This window comes from Periplaneta americana, chromosome 9 (genome assembly GCF_040183065.1).
Source record: "Periplaneta americana isolate PAMFEO1 chromosome 9, P.americana_PAMFEO1_priV1, whole genome shotgun sequence".
NCBI classification, from domain to species: domain Eukaryota; kingdom Metazoa; phylum Arthropoda; class Insecta; order Blattodea; family Blattidae; genus Periplaneta; species Periplaneta americana.
The window spans coordinates 1,778,320-1,803,207 of NC_091125.1; the positions used below are offsets into that span (position 1 = coordinate 1,778,320).

Here is a 24,888-nt window from a genome sequence, read left to right on the forward strand (position 1 = left end):
AATTTCTCATAACAATGTGCTGTCTCTAAAGCAACCATGCGTACAATTTTTCTTGATATTATTCTGTCCTATAATTAAGGAATATACATTTAAATAATTGATTAAATGGCGATCTTACTCGTGTTAATTATGTAAGCATGTGTGACTTACTGCTGTTTTGGTGTTACCTGACACCATCCTCAGAGCTTACTAGATCTCAGTGCTATCTCAACTTCGCTGCCTGTTGTGTGGGTGCGTTCGTGTGATGAAGAGTTGTGTCAAATAGTGTGTGTGTTCTGAAATTGATCTGTGTGTTGAGAATTTGATTAGGATCGCATCTTCATTCAGAAAACAAATACAACATAGCATACAGAACAGAAAACGCACTACAAAGACATCTCAACACGCAAACAACACAAATAAATACAACCACACAGGCATATACAAACTCACATGCAATACGGTAGTTGCGACAGTTTCTACATTGGACAGACAGGCAGATCATTCCAAACTCTATACAAAGAACACATTAAAGCAATAACCACACATACAATAACATAAATACAGACATGGAAATTCTGCACATACAACCCAAAAACCAAAAACTCAACACACTAGAACAATATGAAATATACAGACACACTAAAACACATCCTGATCAAATTCTCAACACACAGATCAATTTCAGAACACACACACTATTTGACACAACTCTTCATCACACGAACGCACCCTCACAACAGGCAGCGAAGTTGAGATAGCACCGAGATCTAGTAGGCTCTGAGGATGGTGTCAAGTAACACCGAAATAGCGGTAAGCCACACATGCTTACATAATTAACACGAGTAAGATCACCATTTAATCAATTATTTATATTCAAGTGTTAAACGAAAGATTCAACATGATTATACATTTTGCGTAAACTTTACTAACCAACCAAAATAGTCTCAGATTATACAAGGTCTTTCATAATTCTACCGAAGAAATTTAGGGGATTGTGGAGGGGTCCTAGGCAAGTATTTTGAGATAGGAAACCAGGGTCTGCCGGTTCGAACTTGCATGTAATGGCGTGAAGTATTTTTTGGGGTAGTATGCCACTGATTGAATCTGCATGTGGCATGGCGGTAGATTTGGAAATGTGTTGGATACAATATTGCTATGTCCCTGTGGCACAATCGGTGAACACTGTAAATTGTTTCTGAGGCCGAACGTTCAAACTTCAGCACGTACTTTTTTTTTTTTTTTTTTTACTTAAGGTATGTAACTTAAAACTTGTATCGTAACATTAAAATGCCCTCTATAGTTATTTTGTAATGTAATGACAATAATTTTGTTTAGAAGAGTAAAGAAAGAATGTAGTTAGAGAAATTCATATCCATTACACTAGACAAGTTTCAGTATGTTTATCAATTAACTTGTAATTGTGCATAACAGTATCAGTTACAAGTTTAATAGAAAATATAACAACAAAATGGATAAACGAGAAAAGAAAAAAATGTCTCTTTTCGTCTTTCTTAGAGGAAGTAAGCAATGAAATACTGGTAAGAGGTTGTTGTTGTTGTTGTTTAGTCAACTGTCCGCAGACAGGTTTGAACCTTATAAGTAACACCAATAAGGCATCATCATGAGGAAACTAGGCCAGGAGGTAATGGGGTAAGGTGGCCAGTTCCTTTCCCCTTGGAAAGAGGTATTGGGATTAAAAGAAAACTATACTATGACGGTGGGACTAGAACATACTACGGTACCTTTTGGTCTGAGAACAGACTCTTTATCCATATACCACAGCTTCACGCCGATAATTCTCTTTAAAATAGGCACAGTAACGAAAGTAAATGAGGGTGAAACAAAAAACAGTGCAGTGGTGTACCGGTATTGTCCCATTATTTACCTGCAGTTTTACAGATTCTGTAAAAGCTTAATTTGGAAACATGGTTAGTTAGTTCTTAACAGTTGGTCTTCATCTAATTCCTAATAAATTCCGAAGCCATTCCATATTCCTATTTCATTATAATATGTACTGGATTATGATTTTTAAAATATGTTGTTGTTTGTTGTTTTCTAATGCCAGGCATTTGACAATAAAGTCATTTGACCTCTTGCACTCCAATATTTTTCAAAGATATTATCATGACTAGCCACTGAAGCACAGATTTTGAGGTGTTCCGAATGCATTTCTTGGTTTGAGTTGCACAATGGGCAGTTAGGGGACTGATATACTCCAATTCTATGCAGGTGTTTGGCCAAACAATCATGGCATGTTGCCAATCTAAATGCAGCTACACACGATTTTCGTGGTAAATCGGGAATTAACTGTGGATTTTGATGCAGAGAGTTCCATTTTTTCCCTTGGGATTGAGTTATCAAATTTTGTTTGTTGAAGTCTAAGTATGTAGATTTTAATAAATCTCTTCACAGAGTAATACGTAGATTTAGTAACAGGTCTGTAAGTAGTAGTGCTGCCCTTCTTTGCTAAAGCATCAGCATTCTCGTTTCCCAGGATTCCACAATGGGATGGTATCCATTGGAATACAACTCTTTCATTGAGTGATAATAATTGAGAGAGCATTTTAGTTATTTCTGCTGTTTGAGATGAAGGTGTGTGTTTAGAGACGATTGATAGAATAGCTGCTTTGGAGTCCGACAATATAACTGCATTCCTAAATTTATTGATGTGGCATAGAAGATTCCTGAGACATTCACTTATTGCAATGATTTCACCATCAAAACTTGTTGTTCCATATCCAAGAGATCTATAAAGTGAGAAGAGACAGCACGTAACACCTGCACCGGCACCTTGTTCTCTGGAGATCAAGGATCCGTCGGTGTATAAATGAAGCCAGTTTTGTGGAGGGTACTTAATATTAATTGTCTCTAAAGACAATTGTTTCAGCATTTCAGTGTTTACTTCTGATTTCAGTATTTCTTCTGTTAAATTGAGATTATATTCTATATTTAATAGAGTTAAAGGGTTTGGTTTAATTTGTAAGTTTTCTTTTAAATTCGGGATATTGATTTTCTGTTTTAATTCTTGAACAATGGATATGAAACTTTTTTGAGTTTTCAATCTACAAAGAGGACTGTATGAATGCCAATTGTTACCTGGTAATCTGATAAGTTTATCATACTGAATCAGTGCTTTTTCTCCTATTGTCATTTTGATGCTCTTAATATTAGTGAGGAATCTCATAGAATCTATTGGCGTTGTTTTGATTCCACCAGTAATGAGCCTGAGAGCTTGGTTTTGAACATATTCTATGTCGTTTATGAAAGGTGAAGTAATTAAAATTTCTCCGCAGTATGTCAGCACTGGCTGTATAAACATTTTGTATGTAGTGTTCAAAGTATTCCTAGAGTATCCCCATTTCTTTCCTGCTAGTCTTTTTAGAAGGGAGAATCTTTTACGAGCTTTTTCAGAAATGTATTTCAAATGGTTGCTCCATGTTAACTTACTATTTTAAAATATGTAAAGTACTTTAACAGCTGGTAATTTGATAACTCGGAAATTTTTCGTCGGAGACTCTGGATTTCCTACCTCAAATTGCTTGTCTATAACCCCTCTTATAACGAGATAAATTTCTTCAGTTGAATTCTGAAACATCCCATATATATGTATATATATATATATATATATATATATATATATATATATATATATATATATATATATATATATGTGTGTGTGTGTGTGTGTGTGTGTATCTCAGACAAGTATCTATAAAAAAATAAGATCCCAACCAGTCACAATTGGAAGCATGATGACACTCAAATGGGCCAGTTCCAATGAAGTACAGGGATATTGATTATAAGTAGTTATAAAAGACTGATTCCTTATTGGGTTGGCTTCCTATTCATTGCAGTGGGATGATAGTTGAAATTTTAAATGTCACTGCGACATGCGTTCTGTAGATCTGCTTCACTATTTCTAATATGTGGTCTAACGAAAGAAAGCTTTAAAAATCAATTTAAGGTATATGTACACCCATAAAACGCAAAAAAATGATGAAAAATTAGAATTTTCAAAATATAACTATTTTAATAGAGAATTTTCTCCCCTTTAATTTGATATAATAATTTTCTATTTATGCCTTATGGTTTCCCATTTTCCAAAATTCTGAGTCATCAGGCACAGTCACTTCCATGAAGATCACTCCAAAAGCAATGCACGTTTTTTTTTAATTTATTTTTTATTCTAAACCTTTACAATTTATGGAGGTCATTTGAAAGGTGCGGGAATTATGTGGAAAAGTGACATTGTTTCTGAAGGATGTATCTACATTCTATGAAAATAGCAAAGCTGTAGGATAGAAATGTAATTTTTAAATAAATATTGTGGATTACTTTTGGAGTGATCCTCGTAGCTGTCAATCCCCTCGTCCAGCATTGCTTGTAAAATGAACTTCTTTCTAGTTCCAAAATAGATGTACAGATATCAGGGCATGATCATTAGATTGAAAACACGTTTTTACATAATGAAGTAATTTATAATCTTTTACTGTTAGTCATAAAACTGTAAATTTGTGTGTCAGTGATGTTTTACGTCATTTTAATAAGAGTCCAAAAGTATAAATTAAAATTCTGAGGAGAATGGGCATAAACCCTGGGACAAACACCATCGCAGGGTTTGTTGCATCAATGGAAAATAAGGACAAAAACGCAAAAAAAAATATTCAACACTTGAAGTTAAAACAAGGAGGAGGTATTTGAGAGACAGAAAGAAGCTGAAACTGGACCGACATGAAGCTGCTTAAGGGGTGACATTTATGATGATGGAGTCTTCTAGGCTCTGAAAGTTTGTGGCTCATTTCTTGCAAATAGTAATTTTAGAATATTTAATTCTTTTAAACATGATATCTCAGCCAAATATGGTGATATCAAGAAGATATTGGTGTCATTTTGAAGTTTGAAATGTCCCCCTAGTGCCTGACAATGAGTAAAATAACATTAATATAGTTAATAATTATCTATGGATTTTTACATGATTTATGCAACATAAAATATTAGTATAAGTTACATATATGGTAATATTTAATTAATGTAAATGAAAATAAAAAATAGTTATATGTCAGGCTCTAAAGAATAGTTTTAGCTATAAAACTGTGAAGAAACTGTGGCTCTATCTTAAAAACTATATGAGCTATCATGTTTCAAGTTGTATGTCAAAATTATGAACAAAATAATTTTTATAAACAATTTAGACATAATTTCAAGGGATCTGTTTACTTCATCCTCTTTCTGGTACCATTCTCAATTGTATAAACATTTTACAGACCAAAATTAGGCAAAACAAAATTTTTTTGTATGCAAAGGTGTACATATACCTTAAGGTAGAATAAAAGATAAAAAACCTAGAGAAGGCCTAAAATGCAAGGTCTGTGGACAGTCGGTCACTGTCGTTCTCACAGGTCCCTTCATAACAGTGTTTAAAGGGACAGTCAAGAGGGTTGTAAATCTGTGACATCACCACGGGAACACTATACTCATTTTCAATCCTCTGCTTGCACTTTCTAGCGATAACCAAGTGATTTAAACATCTATATTTATATATCTGTTAGGGCCACATACACACTGGAGAAGTAAAGGCTTAGGGGTATAACTCCCACTACAATATCTCATTTTTTTAAATTCAATGATGGTTTACTTTCCAAATTCTTAGCAGTATAAAAACTATTATGAATGCTTCATTGTACTTGCTTTTCTATCTCTAACCTTTGTAGAATATTTCAGTCCAATTTTAAAGAAAGTTATTGACGAATACGCATTGTACAATATATTTAATTTATTTTACACTTAAATTTCTGTTTCCGAGCCTCAAAATATTAGTTAGGTCTATATTAAAGTAGTATTCAGTAAATAAAAACTACACATGTGAACGACAGAATTTACATTACGCATGCAAAATGTATTAAATTTCCCTTAATAACACTGGAGTAGAGTGTGCACTAAAACTAATTAATAATAATTAATTTTATACAGAATTGTAAATAAATATTTTGTAAATTAACCCTTTCAGTGAAGTGGTTGAGGAGGGATTTCAATACCAGCGGGGAATGAAAATATCCCAATTTTAACACTGATTTTACAAATAGAACAATTTCTTTCAAGAATGTTTCACAAAATTTAAACTGACTGACCTAGTCTCGTGAAGGACGCGATGTCCTGTTTCCTTCTATTTAGGTAACGAATTCTAAAAAATGTTCATGCTCTACTGATTAACTTCAATAATTCCGGATCTTCATTTAGAAGCTTTTTCCTCATAAGTCTAATAAACGGCCTATTACATTCTTTTTTCTTTTGACTGATTTTTTATGAAATTTTCTAATTATAACTTTACACTCTTCAATAAAATTGTTGCCATCCACTGAGAAGAGGGATAAACTAGCCCACCACCTAAAACGATCTCTATCCATCCTGTTATTATTACTCCACCTGAATCTTCTACTGGGGTACTTGTAGGGTGGGGAAGGCGACATCGTAATATTAATAGGCGCAAGCGATTTTTCACTTCGACGTGCAGAGGGTTATTATAAAAAGTCCTATCCCACGAATTTGGAAAAACAGGTTTTCCAGGGCGTCCTGGTCATTATGTAATCAATTCCTTTTTCTTTTAAATCGCTATAGACCTAGAACACTTTAAAGCTCTTGCTAGAGGTAAGGAAGCCATTCTGAAAAGGTAGAAGAGTATTTTTGCTTCTGACTCTCAGTTCTTTTATTGTTTCCTCCATTCTATCTAATATCTCTACTTGTTCCTTGTGGTTAATCCCGAAGACACATTTCAGTTTATTGTGTATAGGATCTTTCGGAATTCCCGAGTTCATTACATCTGTGAAGTCATTTATGAGTTGAAAAAATTCATCTACTTCTTCACATTCGGGTATCAAATATTTAATCAGAGCAGCAGTGTAATGTGAAAAAAATTCCATGGCAGGTGCAACTCTTTGGCTATCATTCTCTTGCACAGTAATGTGACCCCAATGTAACTTCGGGAATAGTTGCAACTCTGAAGAATTGGATTTAATAATCCGTCCAATTACATTTTTTCTACTACATTGCCATTTGCCATTCAATTGAAACTCACTGTTAATAAAATGGTTCCTTAACAACTTAATCAGGAGGGGCAAATCTGCAAAAACCCAAATATTTTTGTCTCAAGCAGGATTTGAAAAGCAGGTTTGATTTACATTTATTTGTAACTTATTCCACAGTCTTCCATTGCCGCCACCCAGATCAGAAAATTGCTCTGAAAACTGACGCTTCAATTTCTGATATAATATCGAACAATAGCTCTATGTTCATTGTTTTATCGAAATCATAATAGATGGGCTGCTTCCACTCACCTGTCAATCCTCGGATCATTACAATTTAAGCACTTCTGTGAGGACCCTCACGATTGTAACAAATGACACCATTGACATTCATCTCATCAAACAGTAACATTGATAACTTATCCATTTCACTCAAAGACAACCCCTGTTCTTTTAAAATTTTCAGTAACTGTGTAAGAATACCGGGAGAAAAGGGCAATTTTTTTGTCCAACACTTTAGGGTAGCAACGCTTGGTAGAGGATTGTAAGGCTAATGCAGGGATCATGTATTGTTCTTCCCATCTTTGCTTCTTTTTCCCACTAATAAGCATTTTTATTTGCCTTGGAGTGAACACTTTAGCTAATAAATGTTTTACTTTTCCATTTACTAAGTGATTTAAACACTTTCTTTGTCAAATTATGTTTCTAATTTAGACTCTAACTTTTCAATGTCTAATTTAAGTTTTTCATTTTCTTTACTTAGTTCTTCATTTTCTTCTTTTGAGATTCAGCTCCTCATTTTCTAATGAACAGATGAAATATAACACACCCAATGGATCGTCCTGACGCACTATTGTCTTTGCATCTAATTATTGTTCACTTACCTCAGACAAAACCTTTTTCTGCAAGTTCTCTCTTCTACACGTTTACTTCCAGCACTGTTTATCTCACTGTTTTTCACATAGCACACTCGTAAAATCAGCGACGGTTGGGCATTTAAATTCATTTCTTTCTTTGCTGGTATGTTCAAAAGCTCGGCATTCAAATCACGCTCATAGAAATCAGATGTGAAATGTTCGGAACAACTATGTGCAGTTTCAAGATTAAATTTGTCCTTTCGGTAACACTTAATCTCTAAATCTTTCGCAGCTTTGGATCAGAGGGAAACTTATGATAAATAACACTCGAGCCTTTAATTTTCCTGACACTCGCTCACCACACAATTTGGCATTTTTCATGCTATAATAGTAACAATATAGGCCTATTATAAGCAGCACACTAGCAAAGTCTATACCAAAATCACAAACACACTCCACGTTTTCTAAATTCTAGCAATTACTAATAAAAGCAGCACAAGCCAAGGGGATGAGAGTGGAGTGTGTTCCCGTGGTGACGTCACAGATTTACAGCACCTTCACTTCCTCTTTAAGGCTGTTACGAAGGGACCTGTGAGAGCGATAGCGACAGACCGTCCACTGACCTTGCCTAAAATGAAACTGTTCTTGTGTTTGTTGTGCATTGGTCATTATTAGAGGGCGGATCTGTGTGCGGTTAGAAAAGAAACAATGAATGAATGAATGAATGAATGAATTAAGGAAGTGCATTTATTGATACACAATTATACAAACTCATGTACACAAGATCCTTTGCACGAGCCTATATGGCCATTCGTGCTGTAACTATGCACAGTTTGCATTTTCAAGGAAAACAAAAGGATATTACTAATAATAAAATAGTAAAAAAAAAGTTATTGTTATTATTTCTATTGTTACCATTAATTATCACAATTATAACTGACCTAATTTCATACCAAATTTCACAAAAATAATAAAACTAAAATAAATATAAAAACTAAACAGGTTAGACGTGTCGCGATCAGTAGCAACACAGTCCATCCATACTCAACTTCAGGGACAACGCACACAGATCCGCCCTCTAGTCATGATTGTCTTTTCTCCTAATTCCATTGTATTTAAATTTTTTTACCTATACAAACTGTTCTGTTTGCGATTAATACAACACAGCGACCACTCTTCTGCTTAATTCTTAAGAGTAAATCATTGTGCGAACGAAACAGAGCAAGTGAATATTTATTTTCACATTATTTTCTCTTCAGAATTGAAGTACCAGTATTATGCACTTGTGTTTGAGCTGTAACAATGTCAGGTTTCTTACCCTGCATTCGAAATAATGTCCCTCTTTTAGTAAAAGAAACGCTACTACTTTTCACTGGTGATTTCTCAGAATTATTGAAATCTCTACATTAATAAGGATATTACAAATATGTTATATTACCGGTTGTTCTGTATGGTTGTGAAACTTGGATTCTCACTGTGAGAGAGGAACAGAGATTAAGGGTGTTTGAGAATAAGGTTCTTAGGAAAATATTTGGGGCTAAGAGGGATGAAGTTACAGGAGAATGGAGAAAGTTACACAACGCAGAGCTGCACGCATTGTATTCTTCACCTGACATAATTAGGAACATAAAATCCAGACGTTTGAGATGGGCAGGACATGTAGCACGTATGGGCGTATCCAGAAATGCATATAGAGTGTTAGTTGGGAGGCCGGAGGGAAAAAGACCTTTGGGGAGGCCGAGAAGTAGGTGGGAAGATAATATTAAAATGGATTTGAGGGAGGTGGGATATGATGGTAGAGACTGGATTAATCTTGCTCAGGATAGGGACCAGTGGCGGGCTTATGTGAGGGCGGCAATGAACCTTCGGGTTCCTTAAAAGCCAGCCAGTAAGTAAGTATTACAAATATGTAATTACCACAGAGATTTTGTTCTGTGGAATATCAATACGATTATCGATACTTGAAATATGAAAATCTCCATTCACGATGTGTGTTGATGTCCATTGTAATATACAAGTCAGCAGGAACATCGCCAGCTTCCAAGGTGAGAGTGGGGCAGATTAAGATTTTAAAGAGCTTACAGGAAAAGATGCAGACATAATAAACTATAAACATTTGTATTGATAAGAAAATAATTGATATTTAATTAATTTTTATTTTATTAATAGAATAGGAAATACAATACAATATTAAACGAAAAATTCACTATATGGAAGAGTTGCAAATAATTTATAATTATTGAAAAAGTAATTTTGTTGGGTTCATGGCAAATTTTTTCAACTATTATTTGAATAGAGTAATCGTAGTTTTCAAACACAAATTTGTAAATACACTCATCACAGCCAGTCCATTTAATTGGTCCTCTCCCATAGTGCTTCGTAGCCATGTCTTGATTCTTCACAGACTGCTGAAAGAACGGTCTACTGTACTGGTGGTATATGACTGGGCGAGAATATCATCAGAGCCTTTTTCGTCGCCAGAAAGAAAGGCCGTCTCCTTTAAGACTTGGGAGATGACAAGGTCTTTTAGTTCTTCACTATTCAGTTTCCTTGTCTTTCTATATTTTGTACAAAAGTTCCAATTCTGCTTCTAGGCCTTCCAAATGGTAAAAGCTATAGAATGAAGCTATCTTTTCATGAGTAACATGTGTGAAGGATGGATATATATATATATATGTCGGTGCAAAGGCAGGTGTATTGTCAGTAGAAAACCGTAATTCTAAAGAAGAAATAATAGAATTCATGTTGCTGCGGTGCTGCTGCCTACCGAAAATTCGTGGTATATTCAGATCAAGTCCCAGTTGCTCGACGATTTGATTGCATTCTTTTAACTCTTCATTGGCGATTTTCTTCTTGATCCTCGCGATAGTGCCTAACAATTTCCACAATGCGTCGAATGTGCTGCAGGTTTTGACGATATCCAAGGTCTTGGATTGGAAAGTATTCACTACTAGTTCTAACACTGTAGAGTACTTCGCGATCAAAATGACAGCCATGATGAATAACGACTTACAAGCCACTGAATGTAACTGAAAGGCGCTTTTTCTTGTGGCGGCATTTTCTTCGATGGAAAGGGTTTCTAACGCCTGCATTATTTGTACCAAGTGCTTCTTAAACACTCTGATGCCAGTGGCGACTGATTGGCTGAGGCAAGTGAGGCCGGGCCTCAGCCACTTTGCTTCCTTAAACTCAAAATTTTAGTGGTGTTTAGTCGTATATAACATATTATATTAGTTATTTCACTGAAGCATATAGAGTTATAGAAGTAGAAAACTTTGTGATGTATATAAACCTGTCTTGCAGTAAAATTTGTTCCTGAGACCAGAATCGCTCATGCCGGGTCTGACTTCTGCATTTTGTATGTTTCCACAGGTTTTAAGGTTACACTCGGAAAGCTGAAACTGAGGCACATTTCTTGTGGCCTCGTGGCCTAGCAGATATTCCCCCACCCATCAGCCTTCACTTTTCCCATTCAGAACCCGGTCTTTTATCAATGCTGGTCTCAAGTGTCGGTTGGGATGAGAATAACAGTGGTGAATCGTCGTGTGATCCACTGTGGTTATGTGTTTCGAGAAAAGAGAAATCGAAAGATATGCGAGAAATAATGATTATAATTGTAATAAATTCATTGTTAGAGTATTGTTATTGATAAGAAATAATATTGAAAAAAGGAAAGTTTTAAATTAAGACAGACCTACGCCATCACTGACAATTTTTCAGAAAGATAATCTTAAAACGCGAGCTTTTAATGCATCCTGGTGTGAGTAACATAAATGGGTCTTTGGTAATGTGGTGAGAAATAAACTTTTCTGTTGGTCGTGCTTGTTGCTGTCAAAAAACAAAACGAAAACAAACAAAAAAAGAGAGAACAATGTGTGTACTGATACTTCAGCAATCTGAAAAATATTTTCAGGGAAATTTCAACACATACTTCTTTAGTTGAGCATAATATTCGTTGCTTTATAAAAATTAAATAGTTAAGCCTACTGAAATCAACTCACAGCATAGCCACTTATTTGAAGATTGACATATTATTTTTCAATAATGATGATGATGATGATGATGATAATATAGTAATAATGTCAATCATAATAGTGTCATCCATAATAAACATTTTATACAGAAGGCAGCCTGCTTGAACTACTTACTACAGGCCTCTCCGAGGATTTCGGTCACCAGCCGCTACTGTCTGAATGCACTTGTTTTTCAAACAATCTGGTCCTGCATAGGTGTGTGATGTTTGGTATCAATTTTCTTCTCAATACCGACTCGCGGAAAACGTAATAATGTCCTTTATGGTTCCTACAGTATTGCAGATTTCCGGTATTGTGTTCAGATCATTTACGACCAGATTTAGTTTGTGTGAAGAGCAATGAAAGAACAATGAGTTTTAATAGTTTTCCCGCAATATTGTTGGACCCCCACATTCTTTGCCATACATCGTAGAACAGCCATCAAAACCCGAGCCCACGCATTTCTCGGGATCCAGTTCTTAGTTTGTGACAAATTGTTTTTGCGTCAAGCACTTCCAGTTCAAGAAAGCCAACAAATTCCTCTTTGATTTCATCAGCCTCTTTGTCAAAATATCGCAACCCTACGGATAATTGCTTCTTTCCCGAAATATCTGCGGTTTCATCTGCTAATAAGCTATACATACACACATATTTCATCTTAATGACGATGATCTCTCCTTCATAGTAGTACCACATAAAGGAACGATTTCATTCTGAATCTGAAGTGGCATTTTTCTTCCCATGTTAAACATGTTTTTTTTCAGTGATTGGTCTCCCGTACCTATTCGTGAATGGCATGCATTTTTCAGCATTCTCTCGTCATTATGCTTATCCTGAAGCAGTAAATCATTCTCCATTTTTGTTTTTCCTTTTTTTTTTATCATTAAATTGTCTAGGAGGACAGCTGCCCCTTGCCGGTCCCTTCTCCCTGTTGACACCCTTGCGAGTCAATTCAGATAAATTTGCTAATGTTGCAATTGATGCAAATAGTTTGTAATATTTCAGTTGCATGTGGAGGAATTGCGAAAGGTAAATCAACACATACAAGAAAGGAGCACTGATGAAGAGTGCAGGTACATTTTCAAACACTGTTTATTACAATAGAGGAATAAATTTAACGTAAATGATTATAAAATTAATGAAGACTAGCTTAGTACAGTATTAAGCACATATCAGAAGATACGAGTATTACAGTCATTGCAAAGAAAATGTTTTAAGGGTACAAATTGTACCTATATGTTTTTTTCCTCTTTAAAAGGAGGACTTAAATGAGTTGCTTTTTCTTTAAACATGTTATTGACGATATTGTTAACTGACTCGATTCTTATATCAATTTCTGCTTAAGAAGGAATCAATAACTTCGAAAATTATATAACAATGACTACAATAAAACCACTATGATCACTTCAAATCATCAATTTGTGTTGTTTCATTAAGTCCTGTAATTTAATTTTTTGTACATTTCAGTGTGGATGCAGTCTTCCCTTCTTTAGAAATGGAAGATCCAGCAAATAATAATTTGATTCCTGATTTGTTAAATTTTCTGGAATTAAGGAGAACTCAGTATCAATCGGTGAAGAACAACTCTGAATCCAAAGGTAAAGATTATTGAATTATTTTATATGATGTTTTATCTAATTCTGACTTCATAAAATATTTTAAGCAATGCTGCATTGAATGTGACCATTTTTAAAACTTAAAGTTTTTTATACTTAATTAAGCTTATATGTTCATCTTAAAATTAACTGATGAGTGCAATGGAGTACGGTATCTTACATTTGTTTACAGCAATACTTGAGGTCCATATTGGATAATTGTTTATAGCAATACTTGAAGTCCATATTGGTTAACAAATGGGATTAAAATTACTCCTGTACCTAATAGTTCGAAAGTTTTGAACGGTCACTTTTCTTGTTTCTATTTCATATTGACACTCTACTACAGTAATTCTTAGAGGAATATGTCATAAATATCTCGAAGGTGCTAATTTTTATGCTAAATTTCTTAAAATACTAAAAATACACACTATTACGAATTCTTTCAACAAGCAGAAAAATGTATTATATAAAATTATAAAATACAACTATCAAGTTACATTTTTGTATACAGTATATTAAATATGATGAAACATTAAAATTCCTTAAAGTAACAACTTTCAAGGCTTACATACCGTACAGTGTTAGTTGTTGAAGCTTATGAAGTTGAGTCCCTGGGTTAATATATGCAAGTGAAATAAGTGAAAACATTCGATATCTCACTTTTAATTTTACTCAATTAATACCGATAAAATGACATGCTGTAATTTAAAAAAAAAAAAGCTGTATAATGACAACAATTTAAAATATTTTATTTTTAACTACGACATAGTAAAAATAATGTGGTGTAATATTTTTATCCATTTTGAATCTTGCGTACACTACTTTTAACACGTGAATATAATTAATTGATTAGCTAGTGCACTTACTCGTGTTAATTATGTAAGATTTGTGCGGCTTACAGCTGTTTCAGTGCTTCACGCACCATCTTCAGAGCCTACTAGATCTCGGCGTCATCTCGAACTTCCCTGCCTGTTATGTGGGTGTGTTTGATTGTTGAAAGGTGTTGAAGAGTGGAGTCAAATAGTGTGTGTATACTGAAATTAATCTGTGTGTTGAGAATTTGATCGGGGTGTGTTTTAGTGTGTTTGTATACTTCGTATTGTTCTAGTGTGTTGAGTTTTTGGTTCTTAGGTTGTATGTGTAGGATTTCCATGTCCGCATTTATGTTATTGTATGTATGGTTAGCATTGGTTATGTGATCGGCGTATGTAGACGACATACCGGTACTCATACTATACAAAGGAAACAAAAGACAAATACACAAACTACACCAATACATAAACAAATTACACCCAAAACTTCAATACACACTAGAACTTGAAAACAAACAACTCCATAAATTTCCTAGACATCATCATAACAAAAATTGACAACAAACACACCTACAAAATATACAGAAAACCAACAACCACCACCACCACCACACACATACACAACACATCTAACCACCCCATACAACACAAACATGCTGCATTAAGGAGAATGGTACACAAATTACTCAACATACCCATGAGCCATTAACACTACAATGAAGAAGTGAACACAATCAAAGACATAGCACAAGAAAACGGATACAATCCAAACATAATAGACAACATCATAAGAAAGACAAAACAAAAACTTAACACAAAAACACGCAAAACACAACACAAACACAAGAACACAAGAAATACATCACACTAACATATGAAAACAAAAGCACACATAAGATCGCATCTTCATTCAGAAATCAGAAATACAACATAACATACAGAACAGAAACACACTACAAAGACATCTCAACACACAAAAAACACAAACAAATAAATACGACCACATAGGTGTATACAAACTCACATGTAATAGTTGCGATAAGTTCTACATAGGACAGACAGGCAGATCATTCCAAACACGCTACAAAGAACACATTAAAGCAATAACCAGAGGACATAATACATCTGCATACGCCGATCACATAACCAATGCTAACCATATACATACAATAACATGTTGTTGTTTTCTAATGCCAGGCATTTGACAATAAAGTCATTTGACCTCTTGCACTCCAATATTTTTCAAAGATATTATCATGACTAGGCACTGAAGCAGAGATTTTGAGGTGTTCCGAATCCATTTCTTGGTTGGAGTTGCACAAGGGGCAGTTGATATTGATATTATTTATTAATAGTTCAAAAGTACATAAACTTAATCTTAAAACTGATACATTCACAAATAATGATAATACACAATATTTACACAATTTAATAACAAATTTTCTATCATATAATTATTCAACTTATGTTGGTTTAACTTACACTTCTGGTTTTAGTGCAAGTTTTCACCCTATCGCATTTATTTTTTACACATTCAAAACTTGTTTACATGCTAAGATAGAAATTCTCATTTTTTTTTCTATAATAAACAAGTGTATATAAATCGTCCTTGCTGCTATATTCATCTAATTATCTTTTACCACAGTCATATTTATATTTAAATTTCAGTTCCTCGTTTACACAATACTTAACTATTTCATGTAATAAATATCGCATAGAGGTTAGCAGATGCAGACAATATGTGAACAAACAGAATAGCTGAATCAGAACATTCTATGTGAATATGTAGGGCAGTGTCTAACCTCGTGCTTACGCTTGTCAGCAAAATCCTCGACGTAACCTCATTACAGCTGTCAGCTTACTTGTTTAAACACATTATTTGTCAAACTAATTACATGATAACATAAATTCCACTTTAATCAATTCAATCGCATGCACTCATTTACATTCATTGCTATTATGTTTCTAAACATTTATAACTTAGTACCATCCTGTCAAATTAAAGAATAATATTTACCAAATTATAACGTCTTAATCTTTTTATCACTTTTATCATCTATAATAATTTACACCATTATTACTTAATGAATTCATAAAAGTATTAGTTTCAATTTTATTTATTAAAACTTCGACACTAATAAATCTTATTTATTTTTTTTAAATATGTCTACCATTCTTACTTAATTAATTATTAATTTTTCTAATAGCAGGAAAGTTTATTCGTTGTTGCTGCCTATCTCTTAGCGAGTAAATTCTTTCATTAACTATATCCTTGTTCGAATTAGATTGTTCATATCTATTTCTATTAAAGTTCCTATGTGTCATTTTACCTCTGAGCAAATGTTCGTCACCTGCATCGACCTCATTGTTTGCTCCAGCAACGCTTCTCCTTACAGTAGACGTTTCACTTCCTCTCAAGCACCACGAACTTCCACCAGACTGTGTCACCAGATCTTCACTTGCACTGACCTCATTAGTTGCTCCAAAACCGCTCCTTCTTGCTATACATCCACTCGAGCTCCTCGGACTACCCTCCCTGGTAGCCTGTGGTACACTTCCCCTAACAGCATCCTCTCTAGTTCCTGTAACTTCTTCCAAACTAGGTTTTACAAGGGGCAGTTAGGGGACTGATATATTCCAATTCTATGCAGGTGTTTGGCCAAACAATCATGGCCTGTTGCCAATCTAAATGCAGCTACACACGATTTTCGTGGTAAATCGGGAATTAACTGTGGATTTTGATGCAGAGAGTTCCATTTTTTCCCTTGGGATTGAGTTATCAAATTTTGTTTGTTGAAGTCTAAGTATGTAGATTTAATAAATCTCTTCACAGAGTAATACGTAGATTTAGTAACAGGTCTGTAAGTAGCAGTGCTGCCCTTCTTTGCTAAAGCATCCGCATTCTCGTTTCCCAGGATTCCACAATGGGATGGTATCCATTGGAATACAATTCTTTTATTGAGTGATATTAATTGAGAGAGCATTTTAGTTATTTCTGCTGTTTGAGATGAAGGTGTGTGTTTAGAGACGATTGATAGAATAGCTGCTTTGGAGTCTGACAATATAACTCCATTCTTAAAGTTATTGATGTGGCATAGAAGATTCCTGAGACTTTCACTTATTGCAATGATTTCACCATCAAAACTTGTTCCATATCCAAGAGATCTATAAAGTGAGAAGAGACAGCACGTAACACCTGCACCGGCACCTTGTTCTCTGGAGATCAAGGATCCGTCAGTATATAAATGAAGCCAGTTTTGTGGAGGGTACCTAATATTAATTGTCTCTAAAGACAATTGTTTCAGCTTTTCAGTGTTTACTTCTGATTTCAGTATTTCTTCTGTCAAATTTAGATTATATTCTATATTTAATAGAGTTAAAGGGTTTGGTTTAATTTGTAAGTTTTCTTTTAAATTCGGGATATTGATTTTCTGTTTTAATTCTTGAACAATGGATATGAAACTTTTTTTAGTTTTCAATCTACAAAGAGGACTGTATGAATGCCAATTGTTACCTGGTAATCTGATAAGTTTTTCATACTGAATCAGTGCTTTTTCTCCTATTGTCATTTTGATGCTGTTAATATTAGTGAGGAATCTCATAGAATCTATTGGCGTTGTTTTGATTCCACCAGTAATGAGCCTGAGAGCTTGGTTTTGAACATATTCTATGTCGTTTATGAAAGGTGAAGTAATTAAAATTTCTCCGCAGTATGTCAGCACTGGCTGTATAAACATTTTGTATGTAGTGTTCAAAGTATTCCTAGAGCATCCCCATTTCTTTTCTGCTAGTCTTTTTAGAAGGGAGAATCTTTTACGAGCTTTTTCAGAAATGTATTTCAAATGGTTGCTCCATGTTAACTTACTATCGAAAATAACTCCGAAGATATTTGGATTCATAAGTCCTAGGAAGGTGTTGGCCATTGTATTGGATATTGAATTCTCTTTCTTTTTTACCGAGTGAAAATATTTGGTAGTTACTTTTGCTTAAATTGAGTGTCATCAAATTTGATGTATTCCATTCATGTAGTTGATTTAGAGCTTTAAGAGCAGAATTTTGAATTTTGTCTCTATGTCTGTAAGATCCGGAAGTCCACAAAACTATATCATCTGCAAATAGTGCTGTTTTCATGTTTGATTCCTCTAATAGGGAGTGTAAGTCATTTATATAAATATTGAATAAAGTTGTGCTGAGGACAGCGCCCTGTGGTAGACCTTAATATGTTTGTCTGTAACTAGAAAGTGAGTTATTGAATTTAGTGGCAATGAATCTTTGACTAAGGAATTCTGATATCCATCTGAACATATTGCTGGAGATACCTAATTTCTGGAGTTTTAGTAATAATTTATTTCTCCAAACAGAGTCATATGCTAACTGAAAGTCAATAAATATTGCCAAGGTATCTTCTTTCTTGTTAAAACTGTCTTTTATTTCTTGGCCGAGGTGTATGACTTGTTCATTGGTAGAGTGTAGTTGTCGAAAACCGGCTTGTCTTGGTGATAAAAGATTTTGGGATTCTAAATACCAAGTTAATCTGTTGGAGATCATGGACTCCATGGTTTTTGCTATCATGCTTAATAGTGCTATTGGTCGATAACTATTATCATGAGCAGGTTTCCCTTTTTTGTGAATTGGTACAATGATTGCTTTTTCTAAGCTGCAGGAATTGAGGTGTTCCATGATAAATTGAAAATGGATAAAAGTACAGACTTGGCTTTTTCCCCCAGATGTTTCAAAAATTCGGAATGGATGTTGTCGGGGCCAGGAGATTTCTTGGTTTTTAAATTTTGTATAGCTAGAGTTAATTCTTTGGAAGTAAAATTTTTATGAAATATTTCGGGTTTTGTACTAGTAATATTGTTTTTATTATTTTTATGTAATTCTCTTTTGATAAATTTGTCAGTTTTTTTGATATTGGGATGTAATCTGTGAGAGTTTGAGAAGTGTTTATTAAATGCGTTTGCTATATCTCTACTATCTGTTAGTGTTTTGTTATTATGAATAATAGGTTGGCTAGTATTTTCCTGTGTATTGGAAATATTCTTCAGAAATTTATATGTTTTAGCGCTATCAGTTCTGTAATTAATATTTTCAATAAATTTATTGAAACTGTTCTTTTTTGCTGTTATGATTGCTTTTTTTAAGAATGGCAGTCTTCTTCCTCCAATCTTGAGTATCTTCTGGTGTTTTGCTATGTTCTGCTTTGGTTCTTGCTTTATCTCTATCTTGTTTCAATAAATTCAGGTTTTCTGTCCAGAATGGGGTGTATTTTTTTTGGTTTGCCTCGTGGAATGTGCTTTTTTGCAATTTTAAGAACAGATTCACAGAAATATTTGTTCAATCTATCTGAGTTTGTATTTTCCATTAGTGGTGTGGTGACCTTGAGGTGTTCGTCGAGTTCTGTTGTAAATAGTTTCCAATTCGCTTTCTTAAAGTTCCATGTTGTTTTGTTATTGTAGGGTGCCTGTCTTCGGTTTTGGTGGAGATGGATAGAAGCAATTATGACAGATTCAGGGTCTTCAATTATTTTTTTCTTGGTTTCGTGATGGATATCTGATGTTACTAGTAATAAGTCTGGATTTGTACTAGAACCAGAATAATGAATGAAAGTAGGGGGATCTTCTTTTCAGTAGACAAGTTCTGCGGTTGTAGTATTTAGGAGGTCCATGATCATTATTCCAGGTTGGTTTACATTATCGTAGCCCCAAACATACAATAACATAAAACATAAATGCGGACATTGAAATCCTACACATACAACCCAAGAACCAAAAACTCAACACACTAGAAAATACGAAATATACAAACACACTAAAACACACCCTGATCAAATTCTCAGCACACAGATCAATTTCAGTACACACACACTATTTGACCACCTTTAAACAATCAAACACACCCACATAACAGGCAGAGAAGTTCGAGATGACGCCGAGATCTAGTAGGCTCTGAAGATGGTGCGTGAAGCACTGAAACAGCTGTAAGCCGCACAAATCTTACATAATTAACACGAGTAAGTCCGCTAGCTAATCAATTAATTATATTTTTATGTATAAAAAACTATAAAGACATATTTTAATTATAAAGAAACACAGTATCAAGAACAGTTTTTTTAATGATATGTCATTTAGGATGAGTTCCCCTGGAAGCAGGACTCAGCGGAGACATTCTTGTTTTACTCGTGGTTTGTTTACTACCATATTCCCCCTCTTTAGTCCATTGTCTATACTTATTCTAGCATATTTTGGTAAAAGACTTTGGCTTGCTTCATCATGTAGCTAGGAAATCCACTATTTATCATTATTGACCACAACTTTTTACATAGTACTTCATTAAATGTCTTTTCGGAATCCACAAATAACATGAAAATATGTATGTTTAGTCGAGAGTCTGAAGACTGGTTGTAACCTTATAGTTACAAGTTAAGGTCACAAGTGACACCATCGACTGTTGAATAATGAATATACTGTACAACCATAACAAGAATAACCTCTTCTGAACTCGTGTTCTAATATTTGTTTAATATATGTTCGCTAATACTGTAATATATAATCTTCGCGGACAATCAATTAAATCCCACAACACTAATTAAAATGGATTTGAGGGAGGTGGAATATGATGTTAGGGACTGGATTAATCTTGCTCAGGATAGGGACCGATGATGGGCTTATGTGAGGGCGACAATGAACCTCCTGGTTCCTTAAAAAACATTTGTAACTAAGTATGAGGATTTGAGTATATTCACATCCGCAAATCACTTAACTAAGAATAATCCCTATTGAGAAAGCATGTTCAATTGTCAACGGAATAAAGTAAAAGAAACTTTTGTCTATATAGGTTTATGACAGGTGATTTATGGTAGATCATTTCAAACTTACAGATAGTGGAGCTTTTGAGATTGCCAGGAGAGTGGTGACACCCATATTTTTGTGTTCAAACCAAAACAAAAATGCAAATAACAGATGTTGCAGGCAAACATTTTCACTTCGCAGCAGAAATGTTTTTGTTTAAGAATCTTCATACTTGTACATCTTACGACCTTATAGACAATGTTCTTTCATATGTTTAATACTATCAAAAAAATGCCGGTAAAATGCACTATATCTTTTTATTTTAGATCCAGTCAGTGGGACCTTACTGGGGAGGAATTCCATATCTGAATTTGTTAATAATTACAAACTTCCCTATAAAAGCACGCACTAGTCTTTGCTGACAATGGACGCGAGCAATTTACTATTTGGTATTTACTCACTGATTCATAATAGTATATTTTATATATGCAATCACGAAGATAAGATTCAGTAATTTTAATTATTTTTTGATCATTCAATTTATGTCCAAATAATCAATAATTTAAAATTTGAAAGTCTACTTTAATCTCCACCATTATAAAGTAAATGTCTTCTGATTATAACAGCTGCTAGATTGGAAACGGTGATGTTTAGTTGGGATTTTAATTTTGTGTAGTGCAGGTTTTGCGTCTTACTTCGTCTTAGAATACTTAAAATTGTTGACTCGTGATTTGGAACATTTCGATTACCGGTACCCCTTTCCAAGTATAGGGTATACCGGTACATTATTCGTCATATTCATTCTACTGGTAGCTATATTGCATGTCTACCAGCATATTTATGTTTATTACTTTCAGGAATCTTTAATTTTATTTCTACAATGTTTGCTTACTTTATTATTCACTTTCTGATACAGTAATGTGTACATTGATTTTGTCATTGTCCTCAAAAATTAAAAAGAACTAAATCAATTATAATTAATGTCATAGCAAATTAGATTAATTACAATTAATATTGGAGAACTGAAGCTAATTATAATTCATATTAGAACTAAATCTAATTTTGTTTACATTAGAACTACTGTATATTAATTTCTTAGTCATCAGCATCATCATCGTCCTTGCATGTATTGGGCCTAGGCCCATTTCAGTCTCTTGCCAACGCTTGAATGGTCTGCCCAAGGATCTCTTGCCTACAGGATGGTAATTTAAAATTTGGCGTGGAATTCTAGAACAAGGCATTCAGATGACATGTGATTTCTAGTTTTGACTGTATTTCTGTAGGTATTCCGTAATCAGTTCAATCTGCAGTTCTTTCATAATGTCAAAATTTTTAATGTGATCCATTCTCGTGTATCCCGCTGTACGATGCATAAATCTCATTTCTGCCGCCGTTAATCTTTGTGAACCAATATTACGAATCATCCAAGCTTCACTACCAAAACAGTGGCCAATGTTTTATAAATTCTGGTGCACATGTGTTTTTGTACTAAGGTTGGTTTGAATATCTGATTAATTATCCCCATTGCTCTGTTGAATTTAATAATTTTCTCATTCAAATCCTTTTCTTCTTCATATGAAATCTGGTAACCGAGATAACTAAAATTTTTGACTTGTTCGATCTTATTATTGATGCATATTTTGCTACAGACTGGTTACTTTCCTAAAAAAGCCATCACTTTAGATTTGTCAGTTGAAATTTCCATATTGAGACTTTCTGCCATTTGATTAAAGTTGTAAACCAAACGTTGTAAATTATCTTCTGAAGTTGCCATAAACACAATATCATCAGCAAATAATAAAGTATCTATTTGGGACAAACGACTTATCAGTATACTTCCATGTGGTTTCAATCGCCATTCCTTAATAATGTGATTCATGTATATTATAAATAATAGAGGAGATAAACTACAACCCTGTCTCACTCCTTGATTTATTCGTTTCCATTCTGAATATTTGTTTTCAATCCTAACCTGTATATGATTATTATTATAAATATTGTAAATAGCTGTTATTAATTGATTTGGAATACCATCATGTGCTAAAATATGCAATAATTTGTTTCTATCTACTCTGTCGAAGTCTTTCTTCATATCAATAAATGCCAGGTGGGTTTCAATATTAAATTCTCTGTTTTTCGATCAAAAGCTTCAGTGTAAAATATCCATCTGCACATGATCTGCCTTTTCGGAATCCATTTTGTGCTTCATCCAGTGTAGTGTCATAAAATTGGTTCAATTTAATTTTTAGTAATTTGGTATAAATTTTGTAGCTAGAATTGAGAAGGCTTATTCCTCTAAAGTTATCACAGTTGCTTATAACACCTTTTTTGTGTACTGGAATTACTATTGCTCTTTGCCAACTTTCTGGTGGAGGATTCTCATCATTAAATATTCTGTTCAAGAAAAGTAAAAATCTATTATTAAAAGCATCTCCTGCATACTTGAATAATTCCAAATTGATACCATCTTCCCCAGGTGCCTTATTATTTTTATATTGTGATAGCATTATTTGTAGTTCATTCAAAGTAAAATTTTCCATGTCATCATTATAAGAATTTGAAGAGCATAAAATTGCATTCTTTTGCTGCCATAAATCTTGAAAATAATGAGCCCATGCCTCCAAATGGATTGTATTAATTTTAACTCTTTCTTGTACCTCTCCATTCAATTGTTTCAAAATTTTAAATGTTTTTGGGTCTGGTCTAGTAATATCTGTTTCCAACTGAACAACAAAGTCATTCCAACATTTTCCATGATTTTTCCTAACTTCCCTCTTTGCTAATGCTCTTTTCTTCCTATATTCCATTTCATCAACAAGTGTACCAGTTGATAGAAATTTTTTTAATTCTTCCCTCTTATCAGTAATAATTTTGGCTACATTATCGTCCCATTTCCTTAAACCACGTTTCTGTTCCATTTCTTTTTAGTTCCTAGAATTTCCTTTGCCGCTGTAGTTATAATAGACTTCAAATTACTCCATTCTTCCTCAATATTACTTCCTATTTCTGTACTTAGCAAATTAACTATTCTCTTCTCATAGAGCCACCGAATACTTGGGTCATTAAGTAGTGAAATCTTAAAACAACATGTAGGTTGTTTAATAATTTGTTTATTATTATACCACCTTGGAGGTGGTATTACAACAAAGATAGATCGATAATAATAAATAATAAAATAATAACAATAATAAAAAGTAAACATGAATTCGTCTACAAAATCTGGTATGTGATGCAACAACAACAACTTAATGACTGTTTTTCAAATGTTTTAGTTTACTGCTTATAATGGAGCTTGGAATTTTATTATGCTTTAAGACTTGTCGTAATTCTGTGAGTGGACAAATGGCAATTATGTGATGTTCTTGTTTGATACGTGTGGTACTGGTAGTTTAAATTGAATTTGAATTTTGATTTATTTTTGAGTGAAATACACTGTTTCTATAATGTATATAGAAGACGTGGGTAAAATTTTTAATTCTTCAAAAGTTGTTTTACTCTGTCCTCATCAGTAACTGTTTAATATAATTTTTACGATTGTCTTTCATAGCTTACAAATTTCCGTAATTTTTGCTTGTTGCACCTTTTGAGGGTAGGATTGGGCACTGTTATATTAACAAATTTGCTGTATTTTAAAATGTAGAATAATTTTAAATGAATCGGTAAATAATATATTTATGGTCCTTCCATTAATCTAATTGCAGAGAAAGAATTCAGTGATCGGTTGAAGTTGTTAATGGAAGAAAACACTTTAATTCTGCAAGAGAGTGCCAATTTGAAAGATACTTATTACCATGAAAAGAAAAAGGTAATTTTTAT

At 33.8% G+C, this 24,888-nt stretch overlaps 1 protein-coding gene across 1 annotated transcript in view; it reads left to right on the forward strand.

Annotated features, from left to right (window-relative positions):
• The window catches only part of LOC138705721 (kinesin-like protein KIF23), a gene marked incomplete at its 5' end in the record, with an annotated part of 61,118 nt that overhangs the window by 15,515 nt on the left and 20,715 nt on the right, over window positions 1-24,888 (forward strand). Inside the window, 3 exons of the mRNA XM_069834292.1 lie at window positions 12,877-12,944; window positions 13,339-13,469; window positions 24,774-24,877. Coding sequence (XP_069690393.1) covers window positions 12,877-12,944; window positions 13,339-13,469; window positions 24,774-24,877 — 303 coding nt within the window. The remainder of the gene's footprint in view (window positions 1-12,876; window positions 12,945-13,338; window positions 13,470-24,773; window positions 24,878-24,888) is intronic.